The sequence below is a fragment of the Eschscholzia californica genome, unplaced genomic scaffold (genome assembly GCF_041429995.1).
Source record: "Eschscholzia californica isolate CP2 unplaced genomic scaffold, dmEscCali1.0.p SCAF_6, whole genome shotgun sequence".
NCBI lineage: Eukaryota > Viridiplantae > Streptophyta > Magnoliopsida > Ranunculales > Papaveraceae > Eschscholzia > Eschscholzia californica.
In genome coordinates, this window is record NW_028238483.1 from 38562233 (window position 1) to 38579961 (window position 17729).

The following is a 17729-nucleotide window of genomic DNA, read 5'->3' on the forward strand; positions in this document are numbered from 1 at the left end:
ATTATATTCCGATTCCTACACGAACCAAACACCAAGTTAGGAATCTATCAGGAATCGAATTCCTATTTCTGACCAAACCAAACATCAAACTGAATAATCTGATTCCCGGGAATCGTGTTACGGGAATGTGATTCCCGGGAATCACATTCCATTCCCGTCCGCCAAACATGGCCTAGGTTCCTTCTCCATCCCTGGAAAGTAAAACCCTAGGTTCCTCCCTCCCTCTTTTTCCATGAAAGGAAACCCCTAGAAAGTTCCCCCTCTCTCTTTCTCCATCTCTAACAATAGGTAGGCAAAGGTTTCCGCATCTCTCTCTCTCTCTCTCTCTCAGTCGCGTTCTCTCTCTCTAATAGTAGATCGGTGAAAGGTTTTATTATAAATTATCTCTCTTGATCTTGAACTAATCTGATTCGAGTTTTCATCCATCACTAGTTGGTTTGGTTTGATTTGTTTCTGGAAGGAAAGTTAGGTTTTTCTTCCATGTAGGGTATCCTTCATTTTTTTTTATCAGTGATTTGTTTGGTGGTGTTGTTGTGGGTGGAAAAAATGAGAGAGAAACTAGGGTTTGTGGTGGTGGCGACCTGGTTGGTGGTGTTGTGGTGGTGGCGGCCTGGTTGGTGTTGTGGTGGTGCAGCTTGTTTGCCTGGTTTTGGTGATGGTGGTCGCCTGGTTTTGGTGGTGGTGGTGGTTGCCTAGTTTTGTAGTGGTTGCCTGGTTTTGGTGGTTGTGGTGGTGGTTGCCTGATTTTGGTGGTGGTGGTTGCCTGGTGATGGTGGTCGCCTGGTTTTGGTGGCGGTGGGAGAATATTCCTAATTGACGGGGGGCATAAATGCCATTTTACATATTTCAGATTTGGGGACTTCATTTTCAGACTTGTTTTGAAGTCTGAAAAATGTGGGCTATATTTCAGCCCATTCAGACATAGACTCCATTCAGCCAAATTTCAGATCTTACCGGATAAAAAATAACAAACATCTGAAATCTGAATTGACTTCCAATTCAGATTTCAGATCTGAAAATATAAAAAACAAACAGCACCTTGGTTTTAACATATTTTGTTTCTCATTCTCATATCTATTTTTTAGTTTATTACATGTGTTTTTGTAGAGTAACATGTCATATGGGTGACTTCTTAACCTATTAATGTGGACCAACGTTAATTATGGAGTATATAAAATTTGAGGCATCTATTCTAAACTAGATAAACTTCTTGTCTACTGAAAAGAATGTTCAAAATTAGTGACATTTTTTAGTACATGATTTACATGAGTACAATAGACAGCTCCTACATTAATCCGTTTGGATACATCCTAAAAGTCATAAATTATCCTAAAGACACCTATACACACCTAAAAATCATAGAAACACAAAATCTATATATATAAATGATGGATTTCGACCCCAAACAAATATTGATAACGTGACTATTGGACACATGCTTCAAAATTAACTATTGATTAAATGAATGACTAAGAAAAGCCACTGTGCAAGAGTGATTCCAAGTTTAAGTAAGAAGTGAAAAGTATAGGTAGGTAGAGGAGGAAAGATTTGGTTTCATAAAGTTGGTTCTTCATTTTATATTTTATGTTTTAATGGATTATCTTTAATATTTCTTCAAGTTCCTTTTTTGCTTTAATATTTTCTAGCGAATTCTGATTTTTAGTTTTTTGGATTTTACTTGCACTTTCTCTTTTTCTAATTTTTCGAAGAATGCTTCCCAAATAAACTTTTTTATTATCTATTTTGGAAGAAAGATGGTACTCAAATATGTATATTTGTTAATTCTTCTACTAATAAAGTTTAAAAATATGGAAAACAAGAAAGATGCCATAGAAAACTTAAACAACACTCCAACTTTAAAGTTGGGTATTTGGACTATATCCTATAGATTGGTTATATTCATTGTTATCAACTATTCATCACTAGAATAGTTCAACAAAAAAAAAAAACTATTCATCACTAGAAGTCTAAAACCAATACAAACATTAGTGGAAGATCGAGGTACTTTGACTACAAAAGTCATCAATAGTGTAATCAACTTTCACAAGGGATTATAAATATGCATACTTGTCTTCAATGATATCCATGAAGCAATTTTGATTGGTTGCCCCAAGTATCCAGCATCCTTCTTAACAAAAAAAAAAAAAAAAAGTATCCAGCATCCTTTCAACTCTAATATAGAAGCAATTCATCTAGGGTTGTGATTATTACTATGTAGTTGATAATAGATTAATAGAGATGGGGGACTATATTTTTTTTTTATTTTCTTTGAGGAATATGTGGAAATTTTGGTCAACCGACAACCTTATCGGAGAAGATGATGAGGTGGCGATAGAGATGACATGTCAGAGAGAGGTGATGAGATGGATGAGAGAGAGGTTGACAACGAGGAAGGGTAACTTTAGAAGACAAAATGTGACTTTAACGATCGAATGGACGGTAACGGTCAAAGGGGGTCATCTGGGTATTTTCGATAGAGTAGGGGTTACGCGGGAAGTTGGTCATAAAGTAGGGGGCCATTAGAAAATAACCCAAGAAAATATTGGTGGAAGGTCCAAAATATGGACCCTAATAGCACAATAAGCCCAAAAAAATACAATTTTTTTGCATGACATCGTTACCTTATTGCATTAACAAAACGTAAATAACCCTATACATTTTAATGTTGAACTTCACGCATTTTGGTTTGTGTTGTGTACAAAACAAACCTATTCCTACACAATACACATATCTATCCATTCACTAAACAATCAACACCTTAGTGATACATTTGGGGTATTAATATTTGGGGAATTTGGCCAAAACTCCCTAAGAAATTATGATTTTGGTTAAAAAGGATTCATCAAAGTTTTTTAGGCTTCACCTCCCTGATGGCAATTATGTAATTTTCAATTTCAGTAAAAAGACCAACCTAACCCTAGTCTAAGAAAATACCTTGCAAACACCTTGCACTGCCTTGCAAACACTTTGCGCTGCCTTGCAAAGCCTTGCAAACACCTTGCAGAGCCTTGCAAACACCTTGCAGAGCCTTGCAAACACCTTGCAGAGCCTTGCAAACACCTTACAGAGCCTTGCAAACACCTTGCATGGTTTTTGCAAACACCTTGGATAGCCTTGCAAACAAATTGCAGAGCCTTGCGAACACCTTGCAGAGCCTTGCAAAAACTTTGCAGAGCCTTGCGAACACCTTGCATGACTTTTGCAAATACCTTGCACAACCTTGCGAACACCTTGCAGAGCCTTGCAAAGCTTTGCAAATACCTTGCAGAGCTTTGCAAATACCTTGCAGAGCCTTGCAAACACCTTGCAGAGCCTTGCAAAGCCTTGCAAACACCTTGCAGAGCCTTGCAAACACCTTCCAATGCCATGCAAATGGTTTGCAAACACCTTGCAATGCCATGCAAATGCTTTGCAAATTAGTTTTGAATTGATTTAACATGAAATTTGTTACAAATTATTATATTTTCTCTAATAGAATGTTGTATCGAAAAACTAGCTAAAACCCCTACAAATTCATAATAGTCATTTTATAAGCTCTAGCACCATCATTTTACTTTTCTTCGAAAAACTTCCAAAGCTTTCATGAAATTCTCAATTTGAACATTAATACCAATCATGATTGTCCAAGAAAAAAATATTTCTCACAAGCATTCCATTTAACAACTTTATAGCTATTTCAACCAACCTACGTCTTGTATAACCAACTAACGTTGCATTCCAAGCAACAACATCTCTTTCAAGCATTTTATCAAACACATTGCTTGCATCAACTATACTTCACAACTTCCATATAAATCCAACAAATAAGTTTGAACATAAACATCAAAACTAACAAATTGTTATCCATCATTCATAACCCAATGAAAATAAAGCAATGAAGAAGTTGGATTATACCTTGAAACACTATCAAATTCTCCTTCCATTGAAAGTATATAAAACTTTCTCTCTCTAGAATTTAGAACCAAAAACTAAACCAAACCCCTTAAAAGCCTCTTCAAACAACAAACAAATAGATTAAATCACCAAAACCTAAAAACATTAACCTATCTTATAGCCAAAATCGATTCAAACCCCAGAAATTTTAATCGGCGTCGACAATCCAACTCGGTTTGTTCATGAGAAAAACTCAAGTTCCTGATTTATTAGTTAGATTATTACTAGGTATTTCTAATTGAATGAAGGGTATTTTTGACTCTTAAAAAGTTGGTGCCTTTAAAAATGTCCTTCAAGTCTATTTTTATAACTTACTTGGGGCCTAGTTAGTTAAAAAGATGGGTTGTCTTTTTAACAAAAAAATACAAGAAATTGGGCCTCCTGCCCAATTTCCTGTTAATATTTTATTGGAGATTTTCAACAGCCAACAACTGTTTGGTTAGTAGGTTGTGCATCTACTCAAATTCAGAAGTCATGGATTCAATTCACCGTGAAAGTAGAATCTATCTTTGTATATATAAAGTAAAGTTGGAACTGAGCTACACGATATAAATTAGCACATTACATGAATAAAACTTAGGTAATACTCCGTAATTACTTTTATCAAAATCTAAACCCATTAGCTATGACGTTGGAAAGGAGAGAGCGTATCACTCAACTAGACGACCCTGTTGCAATTAGTAAGTGACATTGAACTTTTCGTTGTTCAAAGTGATTATGAAAAACATGCTTAAGCTAGGTTAAACTTCGTAATCACCAAGTGATTAGTATTCAAATTTTTCTTGCTCAGAAAGAGTGTAGGCAAAGTAACTTCTTAGCTAAGGAAGTACTTATTGAAAGAACAAAAAGAAATATACAAATCCCGATTTTAGTGAATGAAAAAGGAGTGGGAAACACCAACTTTTCTTTCTCTCTTTTTAATTCTGAGGCATCGAGCCATTAACTGCTTGCTTTTTCTTAAAAGTACTTTTTTCTTGAAAATTAAAATCATTTATTGATCCTTTACCTTCCATAATTCACCACTAATGTGCCCTTTGAAACAATTAGCTAAAAACAACAATTCTTCAATATTTAGATGAAATGCTCCAAATCTTTTTTAATTTTTAATGTGGTTTGGAGGGGCCATTCTCTGTGCTGGTGCCAAAGTACGAATGCATCTTTAATACATAACTCTAGAAACAAACTCTATAAGTGAACAAACATTTAGTCTTTAAGGTCATCCAATGGGGTGTGAAGTCTATTTATTCCTACTTTTACTTTATTTAACTCAAATCTAATATATTATGGAATTTCTATTTCCCATGAGAATCGAGCCTGAGACTTCTGAATCTCAGAGCGGATGTGCAACCACTACACTAAAGATGGTGGATCTTTATTGGCTTCAAACTTATAAATCCATGACTGGTCACATGTTTAACCCTTCAATGTCTTTCCATCTGAGTTCTCCTGCACAACTTGTCTCTATATTTTATCTCTCATTTTCTACCTTTTATGTATTTTTGACTAATTAGAATAGCAAAATCTGTTAACAACTCTTGGCTTGAGCAATTACCAAGTTATTTTCCATCTTTTAGGTCTTGAGTTTGAAACGGATACATATTAAATTTTCAAAAAGGAGCAACAAAACTTGGCTTTGCCTTCACTCATACTCAACCGTTTTAATACCTCGGTGAATCCAATAATCTAATATGTGACTCCATTGACCAATAATAAATCACGCCCCGTTAAACATTACTAGGAGGACTTTAGATGAACATAATGGAAGTCATATGAGCACCAGGTTTACGACTGCGCCTTAAAGTGAAGGAAAGCAACTTGCTTTAGTGGGTACTGCAATCGTTTTGAAAACTCAGAGGTTATGGGATTGATATCAGTGGGAGAAGATGTCCATCATTTTTTTAGTTGTTTCACCTAAGAGTATAAATAAAAGTAGATTAGCCTAGAAGTTTTCAGGTAGTTTCTATGGTCTTTAGAGTTTATGAGTATCTTTAACACAATTTCAATATCATGAGCATATTTCATCTTTTTTATGTGTCTAGCCATTTGATGTATAATATATGCCCACACTTCTCTCTTGAGTTGGACAAAAGACACCCTAGATGAATGTGCATATATAGAAGAAAGATGGTGTGTGCATATAAATTTTCCCTAGAGTGAAGGGTCTGTGGGTCTGCTACAGATCATGTTCCTCATATAAGCTATCAGCCCCATTAGCATATGATCATTTACAGTCCTACTGTGGAACATTATAAGCTGTTGGTCTAAAAAGTTGATTCTTTTACATATAACCATGTCCACACCTTTTGATTGTAGCGGTTGAACACCTACTTCGCAAACGGAGGTTTTAGTTGGGCTTTAGGCCGCTTAAGTTGGCCTTTAAGGGTAGATGTATATAGCCTTTTGGGCTCAGATCAGGTAGTTATAGGCTTATTTTATTCATGAATTTTTATGTATCTTTGTACTATCTCTTCATGATGTATCAATACCTTATAATGATGACTCTTGTATGCCACTTAGTGTTCATATGAACAGTTATACTAAAAGAAACTGTCGTATACAACTACATAGCAAAAACCCGCAATTTTCGTAAAAATCAATAAGAGTTCCGAAGCTCTTTACAGAAAGAATCGTGTTAACTAATAGATAGATCTATACTCTGTTCTTGTGTGTGTATGTATAAGTGTTGGTTACAGTAACTAAAACACTATAAACATTACATATCGACAAAGAACTCAACGCCAAAATCAAACTAGTGTATCTACAAATCTAGCATCTATCAATTCTCTCATGTGTTATTTTCTACTGAGAAGACGGGGTTGAATCTTTGGTAGTGAAGTTCACGGCCGTCTTTACAAACTACTATGTCTCCAGTTACAGAGAAACCCTATACGTAAACCAAGAATTATGAAATTTGGTCGGTTCAGCAGCTAAAGAGATGAATTATACTAATAGTTGGTTGCGGTTAGTGGAAGGTTAGCTGCACTTTGACGAACAAACTGTCCTTTCACTCTCGGTCGTTGCTCAGCAAGTTTTTTCCTACTATGATATCGAACCTGCAAGGAACAAAAATCATAATGTAAGAGAACATGAATTGTAAATTTGAAGTTCGGTAAAGAAGAATAGATTGCAACTTTAATCCCAATTGCTTACCTTTTTGTCAAAACATCTATCTTTTCGCTTCAATCTAAACTTGTTAAGAGCCATTTCTCTTTGGGTAGTACAATAAAGAGAATCCATCCCTCTCAGTCTATCACTGGCTAAAAGGGCCATTTCTGTAGAGCCCAATGCTGCAGGAGTAGTAACCTCATTCCCATTAATTCCACTATGAATGCTCTCAAATCCATTACTCTGGTTGGTGTCATTCTGGTAATGGAGGTCATGAACTTGCTTAAAGTTGTTGGATTCGGGCTTGGTTTGAGAAAGGGTGGATTTATGGTGGTCGAGTAAACTCGAACTCCAGAATGGTTGTGTCTGCGAAATTGGTAGAAATGGGGGACCATAACCAGAATTATAACTATCAATACTTGACTGAGGAACAAGAGTAGGAAAAGCTCCAAATTGAGAACATGAAAATTCCGTCATAGGTTGGGGAATGATCCTCGATATCGTATGTTCTTTATTCGATAAATGTATATTCAAGTTATCGATACCTTTGGGATCCAAGGGCTGGACCATACTGTTATTATACCTGCAAATGGAACTTGGAGTTAAGCACAAACTTGGAGCTAGATAACAATGTAATAAGAGATACACACAAAGAATCAGCACGAAAACAAGAATTGGAATGCTAAACCGAAAATGTAATACTCACGGTGAAAATGCGGAGAAGTTTGAACGATTCAGATGTCGCTTTTCATCAGTTTTCCGAGTGTATGTACATTCACTAGGATCCAGTCTTCTCAATGAAAGTTCCAACTTGTTTGTGGTGTCATTTGTATATGGACAAGTGTTTGTACCATTGCAGGCAACTTCTCGAACGATACAATACGATTTTCGACGATCATCAATTGATCCAATCAAGTCAATGGCCTCTCTTGGAAATCGGACTTGTTCATCATTGTTCCGTTCCGCTTCACAAGGGGTACTAGTTTCCTCCCTTTGAGCATGTTCCTTTTCGACAATCATACATTCACTATCATTGTCAAATTTGACGAACTCTTCATGTTCCCTAACTTCTGTTCTTGGTTTCCTGCAAGAGCTCTACAAGACACACAAAGAACATTGATTTTGTAAGTAAACCTTCAAGTCGGTGTAAGGTTGCAATAAGACAAACAATGGCTTCAAACTCCTAACATTAGTTTACATATGCGCATCAACCATAAGATATGACAATTTGGGTCTATCCATCGGATTTTTTACCTGACCCAACCCTAAAGAGTCGGATTTGGAAAAAACTGTTTGCTAAACGAAACGAGAATAGCATTCAAAACTTTCTTTCTTTTGTTGGTTAAGCATTAGTTAACTTTATAAAAGAAGATCAGGTACTTACGAATGCATCACTCTCTTTATCGCTGCATTCCTTGTTGTTTTGTGCGCTCTCGACAGAATCGGCCGTAGGAGTACTGGCTATACTGTTTTCCGAACTAACCCCAATTTTTTGTTGTGAAGATCTTCCACTCTGGTTACTATATCCATCACTATTTAACTGATAAGGCAATAAAATATCGACATTAGTGCAAAGTACATAAAACAACACAAATATAGCGCAAAAAAGATAGCTTGAAACCGAATTAGCAAGCAAAGAAACATACGCTATTATGCCTTCTCCACACATGTTGCCACAAATTCCTAAGCTCGTTCTTCCGAACGGGCTTAATAAAAAAATCTGCAGCACCTTTCGTCATACATTTGAAAACCACACCAATCGAATCGTGTGTTGACATCACTACATTGACCATAAAAGGGAAGCCGTTTAGAACATTTTTTGTTATCGGTCTCGAGTGGTCAAGCAAGGGACTCAGCCAGTGGCCTATGGCGGAACTACCCGGCCCACTGCCTCAACCATTGAATGGTTAACAAATTCATAACGAGAACTTGTCGAAGTAAAACAAAATCAATTGATTATAACATACTTATCACAGGAATGTTTCTGCAACTATCGTTGTCCGCTATCATGGTAAGGAGAGAAAATCCAGATGTTAATGGCAATTCCACTTCTGTCAAGACGATATCGATATTATGGGATCTCCCCTTGAGCATTTGCCATGCCTTTGAACCATCAGATACAGCTGTGACTGCTCAGAGAAACACAACATTCATTTTAATAATTTTCATTCTAACCAAGAGAACCTATTTTTTCATGAATAAACATATAATAGTTATAAAAAGCATCAAGAAGAAGATTAACATCCAATCGAAAAACTTTTTACAAGCATAAGCTTCAAACAAATTGGAAACCAATTTCTATTTCAAAATTCATGGATCTTCCTAAAAAGATTCAATATCATTATACCCATTTCTAACTCAATCCCAACTTCATGAGAGATAAAAGAGAGAGATCAAGAGAAATTTAAAGAACCCAAATTGAAATTAAGGGATTGAATCCAACCCAAATACAAAAACACCATTCAAAAAAACCTCCCAAAAGATCAAACAGAGAAAGAAAGAAATCATGAACAAATTTATAAAACTAACCTTTATAACCACATTTCCTTAAAAGAGCAGAGATGATGTGTCTAGTAGAATCATCAGCTTCAACTAAAAGAACCCTAATACACATCCTAGGTAAGAATTTCTCCCATCTAATCACACTTTTAATACTAGAACTATCCTTATTCATCTCCATCTTTAGTATTTCTTCTTCTTCTTCTATCATCATCTCCATAGTTTCTTCACCACTCAATAAACTAACTTCACCCATTTTCTAATTTCTAGAAATCAAACCCAACCCACAAAAGCAATTGTTCTGATTTCTCACAATCAAGAAAAAGTTTGGATTTCTTTTTTTTGTTTGAGAAGAACAGAGTAGAGGTTAATTTGAAGTCTTTGAAAAGTTCTTCTTTTATTATCATCCTGCTCAAATATTAGGCCACTTGTACAAGATTGAAGGGTTGATATTAAAGTATCTAATGGTTAAGAAACAAGTACTCATGTTCTGAGACTGCCTTTTTGGACTAACTCTTGAAATATCTCTCTAACAACTAAGCATTAGCTGAGCTGATCATATTCAAGCCAGCTCTACCTCATTAGGGTCGACCCTAACTCAGAGGAGACTAATAGAATTGCATTGGTGTCAAACTCAAACCTCTTTTTACCTATGGTTTAGAGGTTACCAGTAGGCAGTGTTGACTCAAAAATGATTTGATGAGGCCCATTAAATAAGTAATTTGGTCCAATGTTTTGGAAGATTGAGGCAATCTACTATATTCGAATGTAATTCATATATAAACCTTTAAACAGTAAGATAGTTCGTTTGGTTTCTTTTATCAGGCACGTAATCATAAAACTACAATAATTAACTATTCAATTTTGAAATTCTACATCCAAATTACAATGAGTCTTAAACTTAAAGTAAATATCTCATCAGCATGTTAGAAGTTATTAAACAACGAAGATGTTGTGGTAGCATTAGAGTTTTTTTTATGAGATTGGTAGCATTAGAGTTGACGACGGAAGATTGAAAGCTTACTCTCAAATTTGATTGTATAAGAGGGATTTATGACCCTTTAACCCGACAACCCATGGGCCAATCTAGGGTTTTAAGACTTCTTCAAGTGGTGATGGTAGGGCCCAAGTGGGTGTAATGCTGATGAGGTGTAACAATAGAATGCACACAATTTGATTTTTTGGGAGTAAAGATTCTTTGATATTTTTATTAAAATCTGGTGAGATTTTTTTGTGAACACATGTTAGGTTAAAAGGTTCTCTTAACAAAAAAAAAAAAAACATGTTAGGTTAAAAGGAGATGGGTTGTTAAGAAAAGGAAGATATTTGGTTTTGGAGAATTCTTTTCTTTGAGTATATACCTCCACGGTATGGCTTAAGATCACCCTTCCTTTTCAAATCAAATTTGAGGTTATTAAGGTATTCAAATATTTGTTTTTTATTTCTTGGTTTGTTTATTTCTTGGTTTGATAATAAACTGTTTTTAATTACTTAGTCCAATTAGGGCACATTCAATGTTATGATTATGTATACAATATGGACAAGTAGAGGATATATAAATGGTGTAAATGTATGCCTAATTATGACAATAACATCCACTTGTATTTTTCTATGGCTAGCGTTTTGGGGAAAGCTAAATAGTTTCCGGGGTGTGAAATTTTAAAGGGAATATGTAGAATTTTAGAAATTTTCCGGGGAAATAAACTTTAAGGAGAAATAAAAAAAAACACTCCACCTCACCTCACTCTCTCTCCACCTCACCTCACCTCTTTGTCTTCTCCGATTAGGTCGCCGGCGAAGATAGAGGTGAGGTGGGTGGAGAGAGAGTGAGGTGAGGTGGAGAGAGAGAGGTGAGGTGGAGAAGTATTGTGCTTTCCCCCTAAATAAAATTGTCAAACAAAATTGACCAAGTCTTCACACTTCAGAAACTATTTAGCTTTCCCCAAAGCGCTGGCCTTTTCTATTGTGTACAAAATTATCAGGGAAAACTATTATACTTAACTATTGAGATACTTTTAGAGCAACTTTATGAACAAGGTCTTTCTTGCAAATGAATTGCACTCTACCATTTGTTATTGATTGCTAGATTATTTGTAACAAAAATAATACTCTAACAAAAGATGAGTTAATTAGTGTGATAAAAGAACGGTCGTCATATTCATAATAATCAAAACTACATTGAGCAAAATATGAACAAGAAATGGTTGTGGTGGAATGTAAGTAATACATACGGTAGAATTAGATAACAGTATGCCACGTTCCCAACAAATCACTCCTGAAACTATATTTGCGGTCATTGAAGTATCTGGCGTTTGAGTACTTCTCTTTTCAAGAATTGAGATTATCTCTCAAATTAATCTCCAACAATTGAGATTACACCTTCAAATTACACCTTCAAAACCTATATTTAATAGTTAAGATTACAGTTTTTAGAAATTAATTTTTAGAGATTAAAATTATTGAATTATCTATCTCTACCTAATAGGACACGAGTTATACTCTGGTGAAGAAGCATTTGATGTCTTGGAGTAAAAGGGAACAAGGATTGTATGGCCAATAATGAGGGATCAAGACCCACACCATCCAACTTGATTTGAAGTGGCTAGAAATGAAGACCTCTTGAGTGATATTTTTCATCTTTAAGAAATTCAAATAGAAGTACACAATTCAAACATCAACTTTGATCCATTCAATTCATTTCTTACATAAAATAGTGTTTCCACGTAAGAGAGAGAAAGAGAGTAACTTCCTAGTACTTATCTATTGGTAACAACAAACAAGTGGTACACAACTCAAGTGGTAGAGTGCAGAGACAGGGGTTCTTATCTTAGAAAAATCTGAGGTTTCTTTTGTTTTAAATTTACTTTTTTTTTCAGATATTTGTGACACAGTGGGGGCCAACCGATTTGATGGGTCAAAATTCAATTCGAGACAACATCATCCACCCAACTAAGTTTTCGTTCCGTATGAACCATCAAAACAGATTCAATTTTTTTTAGATGAATTGTTTTTGAAAAAGAAAAATTCAACAGCAATATAACTCAAGTAGTTTTATCCTAGTTTATAGTTGAAAGGGAAATGATAATCACGCCCTCAAATGATTGGAGAAAAGAACTTGTGTTCATCATCCATTCTCAGTGAGATTCTCCTCCTGTTGTATAACACCATCTTCCAATTCTAGATTTGGACATGGACTGCTGAAAAAAACTCTACTCAATTCAAGTAAATTTCTTGATATTTCCAAAAAAAAAAATTCAAGTAAATTTCTTGATATTCCTAATTCTATAGGCAACCTCGGAATGCCCCTTCTGATAACCAAATTGATGACGGGCATTTGGAATAGGGGCCCTCTACTAACTTTGAGCCCATGAGGTTGTGATATCGAGATTCCGTGAAAATAGTTTGATTTTGGAAACATACAAGACTCGATTTTTTATAGCTTCATATAAAACAGTTCTCTGTGGCACACTCTCACTTGAACTACAGCCATGATCAACCGCTCTCAACCGTTTCTCCGTCACTGCAAAACCCTAATTATCTTTTCATTTCCTCGACCAATTTCCCAATCAAAATCCCTAAATTCCAGTCATTATTCATCTTCTTCAGCTGTCCAACAACAAAAATCTCCCAACAAAACCCTAATTGGATCACCAGCTCGAGTCCAAAAACTCATTTCGTCTCAATCAGATCCTCTTCTCGCTAAAGAAATCTTCGATTTAGCCTCTCTCCAACCCAATTTCCGCCATTCTTACTCTACCTTCCATACCCTAATATGCAAATTAGGTCGTTCCCGCCATTTTTCTCTTATGCAAAATCTCATCCGTAGACTCAAATCTGATAATTACTCTGTTACTCCTGGTCTATTCTCTGATATCATTCAAATCTATGGAGAAGCAAAATTACCAGATCAAGCCCTAAAATCATTCTATACTATGCTCGAATTCGATTGCAAACCCCTCCCAAGACACTTCAATCGACTTATGGAAGTTCTCGTTGCTCATCGAAACTATCTTCGATCTGCATTCGATCTATTCAGGACTGTCGATCGGTTCGGTATAACCCTAAACACTAAATCTTATAATATATTAATGCGTGCATTTTGTCTTAATGGTGAATTGAGTATTGCATATAACCTGTTCAATGAAATGTTCAAGAGAGATGTTATTCCTGATATTGAATCTTATAGAATTATGATGCAAGGGTTATGTAGGAAAAGTCAAGTAAATAAAGCAGTTGATTTATTAGAAGATATGTTGAATAAAGGGTTTATACCAGATACATTAAGTTATACGACTTTATTGAATAGTTTGTGTAGGAAGAAGAAGTTAAGAGAAGCTTATAAACTTCTTTGTAGGATGAAGGTGAAAGGATGTAATCCTGATATTGTTCATTACAATACTGTAATTCTAGGGTTTTGTAGAGAAGGAAGAGCAAGTGATGCTTGTAAAGTAATTGAAGATATGGAAATGAATGGGTGTATTCCCAATTTGGTTTCTTATAGAACATTGGTTAATGGGTTATGTGATCAAGGGATGCTTGGTGAAGCAATGAATTATATGGAAGAGATGATAACGAAGGGTTTTGCTCCACATTTTTCTGTTTTTCATTCTTTAATAAAGGGATTCTGCAATGTGGGTAAGGTAGAGAATGCCTGTAAGGTGCTAGAGGAAATGCTCAAGCATGGGGAGGCTCCAAATACAGAGATTTGGATGGCGATTGTGCTGAGGATTTGTGATGATGATGATGATGACCAAAAGATGAAACTAGAGGATATTTTGAAGAAGATTATCAAGAAAGAGATAACGCCTCATACAAGGATAGTAGATGCAGGTCCTGGTTTGGAGGAGTACTTGATTAGGAGGATACAGGCTAAAGCATGGAAGATTTAGTTACCGGTGATGTCTGGTTGTGTTTTGACTCTGGATACAAACTCCATGTTGCCGAATAGATGGGGCAGGAGATTGAAACTCGCCAAAGGCGTCTCTTTTTCCCAAGTAGGTTGAAGAGGGCTCTCTTAACTCTTAGGTATTTACACGTAGAACCGCGGTAGCCAGTAGTCATATTGAAGATACATGTTACAGCACGGATGATTTGATTTACCGACGGCGAGGAAGCTGCATTCGACCGTTCGTGAGAAACTTTCTGCCACCAGCCAATAGGTCAGGAAATTAAAACTCACTGAGGGGCAAGGGCATCCGTTTTTTAGAGTGTGCGTAATGGGCCTCTTAAGCTCCTACTGTTGTCCTATGGAACTGCGGCAGACAGTAGTCATATGGAGGATACAAGCTAAAGCACAGAAGATTTGATTTACCAAAGGTTGGTTGCATTTCTACCTCCGATTCAAACTTCTGTCACCGATCAAGAGGTAAAGACATATCGAAGGCATCCCTTTTTCCCGAGTGCGTCGAAAGCTTCTTGTCTCCCAAAAGTTTTGTTATATGGAACCATAGTACCAGGAAGTCAATGTTGTTGATAGAAATCCATGGGCTCTTAGATAAGATTTACAAATCTTTTGCCCATAAGAAGTTACTTGGTTCTGTACCATATTGGAGTCCCTTATATTTCTCTTGGTTTACTATATTCCATTTCTATTTCCTCTTCATATTTAACAACAAAAAAAGTAAGTTTCATATGTGAATTCATTTGTGAATCAACTTTATTGTTGGGTCCTTGCTCTCTCTTCACCCAAAAAAAAATAGTTCAAGAATGAGTTATTTTGGGTGCCTCTATAGGCGCTGTCTTTTTGCTCTTGGGCTGCTCATCCCTTGGCACTCCCCGTGGGCCTCGGATTGTTCGGACAAGGCAATCAAGGTCAGTCTGACTGGGCGTAATCAGTGTTGGGATTGAACAACACAAGCTCAGCCCAGCTCGAGTGACCTCAGAGCGAAGAGTGAAGCGGTGCGAGAGTAAAAAGGAGGGTACCTATAGATGCACCTTTTTTTTCTACATATAACTGACAACTTGTTACTCTCACATTCAACTAAGAATAACCCAAAAATCCTATTCTCACTTGTTTCCCAAGTGTAGTTTCCTATGATTTGGTACAAGTTTTGACCTCAGGAAATTGATCCCAAAATTAGACTACAAATTTGTGAGTGACCAACATTTTCTTCATGGGGATCACAAAGTTGATCTGCCTTGCAAAGAGTTATTAGCTGGTCCGAGAGTTGATATGTCTCGATATAGAAGCCACTTGCTTGGGTACCCGGTACCCCCATGCTATCTCCATTGAAATGGAATTTATCGTTTTCTTATTACAGCTTCGACTTCAAAATTTTTGCCAAACTTATAAACCGACTACTAGTTTTTATTTTTGTTGAAAGAAACCCAGCAATTATTAAAATTGAATTTTGAAACTATAGTATAGTATAGCATGCCATATGGAACAAGTAATGTTGTCCCCATGTTGCCATCAATATCGAATCACAATCTCTCTCTCTTTCTTTTTTCAAGTGCTTGGGACGTGCACCACCATTGCTGACACAGAAATTATACCCTTTTGTGGTTTAAATTACAGTTTTATCCTTCTACTTTTTCATTTATTTTTAGTAGTATCATTTTTTGGGGCCACCAACACTTGAATTTTGAACTTTATAGTTCAAAACCATGTACATCGAACGGCTACCCCACCGAAGTCAGTTTAGCCTAATTGCCAAATGGCCATCTAGTTTATGATTAGATTCAGGTTAGCTCCCTACATTTTACAAAATTCACATTTAACCCATCCAAAGTCATTTATGATTATTCTTTCTCTTCCAACATTCTTTTTCTTTTTATATTCTTTTAAATGTTCTCTCTCCAAATTCATTGTTTTCCTTTCTTCATCTTCACCTAATGTCTATCTTCTCCACTTTCATCTTCATCTATTTTTTCTTTGTTGATTTCTCGTTATCTTAATTGAAAGGTTTTTTTTTCAGTTAGAGAAGGGTATGGAATCCTTCTTCATTCGAAGGAGATGACAGAGAAACGAAAAAAAATAGGGTGTTAGATTCGAAGATCGTCACACGAGAGTGGGCATGTAAGAATAGTCTCATACGGGAGTAGGTCGATCTAGCAACCAAGAATATAATGTTTAGGTCCTCTCCTCTCATTACTAATTACGTTTGAGATGGATGACCACAAACTTAACATGATATAAAAAATAACACTATTCCGAATTTCCAATCCTCCTATTTGCTATGCACAAACATAACCAACAATTGCAATAAGCACAAAGATGAAGGCTCGTATAAATTCACCCAAATAACACATTAACACTTGGGGTGGTTAATGCGCTAACATGAATTTTATGGTTCGTTAAGAAATATGTGAATAATGGAAAAGCGAAGAATAGTCCCACATGTGATCGGATGAAACCTTAAAACAAGGGGTTTAAAGGTTTAAATTTGAATTCCTCAAAAAATAGAGCGCCAAACAAAATTTGATGATAAATAAGGAAGTCATTGGAGAGTTGGCCCCTTCATATAACTCTTTTTTTTTTTTTTGTTGAACTGGCCCCTTCATATAACTCGGTCGTCAAATGTTTCACATTTGTCTCTTATTCCTGAATTCCGGTAGCACTAGAAACATTTCACATTTGAGTGTTCGCCCTTTTATAGAACTATGACTTTTTGAGAAAGGACCGTGACATTTTTAAGATTATGATAAAATCAAATAATATTTTAGTATATTAAAAAAATATAAAAACTACCAAAATCTAAGGTAAAAATTTCTTCGCATCGAGCGACTTTAACTACACTAAGAGAGGTGCATCTTATATCGTTTACATCTTAGACAATACTTTCTTATCATTTTACATGAGGCGAAAAATTGAATGATATACAAAAGATGGATTTATATGTAAATTTGTACAAGGTGAAGGGTTTGGGTTATAAAATATGTAATGACAAGGATGTAACAGAGACATACTATACCCACTAATTTCAAGGTACTAACCTCCAAATGTTTATGGTTCCACGAATTTCCATTTAAATCTTGAAAGACCCCTTACACACTTGGACATGTTTTATCCTAGTTAGATCTATTGAATCTTGAACATAAATAGAAACAAAATTTGATACAGTTTCATTCTTGTGAGTGGACTTGTTAAATATACGACATGATTGTTTAATACTGTGCTCTAAATATTATTGTTAGTTGTTAATTTAATTTTGATTCAAGTGAAATCCTCAGCTTATTTTCTATCACTCTAT

General features: G+C 35.7%; 2 protein-coding genes across 2 annotated transcripts; one reads left to right on the top strand and one right to left on the bottom strand.

Annotated features, from left to right (window-relative positions):
• Positions 1-6498: 6498 nt before the first annotated feature.
• On the bottom strand, positions 6499-10050 carry LOC147534584 (two-component response regulator-like APRR9). Its single transcript, XM_086649629.1, has 8 exons — positions 9568-10050; positions 9006-9167; positions 8685-8818; positions 8423-8578; positions 7745-8133; positions 7084-7621; positions 6824-6986; positions 6499-6789 (listed from the first exon to the last, which is right to left on the bottom strand). The coding sequence occupies exons 1-7, from the start codon at positions 9791-9793 to the stop codon at positions 6879-6881; spliced, it is 1713 nt and encodes a 570-aa protein (XP_086505755.1). The 5' UTR covers positions 9794-10050; the 3' UTR covers positions 6499-6789; positions 6824-6878.
• Positions 10051-12980: 2930 nt separating this feature from the next.
• Positions 12981-15171, top strand: LOC147534585 (oligomeric golgi complex subunit-like protein). The gene is made up of 2 exons (XM_086650741.1): positions 12981-14531; positions 14563-15171. The coding sequence occupies exon 1, from the start codon at positions 13026-13028 to the stop codon at positions 14424-14426; it is 1401 nt and encodes a 466-aa protein (XP_086506867.1). The 5' UTR covers positions 12981-13025; the 3' UTR covers positions 14427-14531; positions 14563-15171.
• The last annotated feature ends 2558 nt before the right edge of the window (positions 15172-17729 follow it).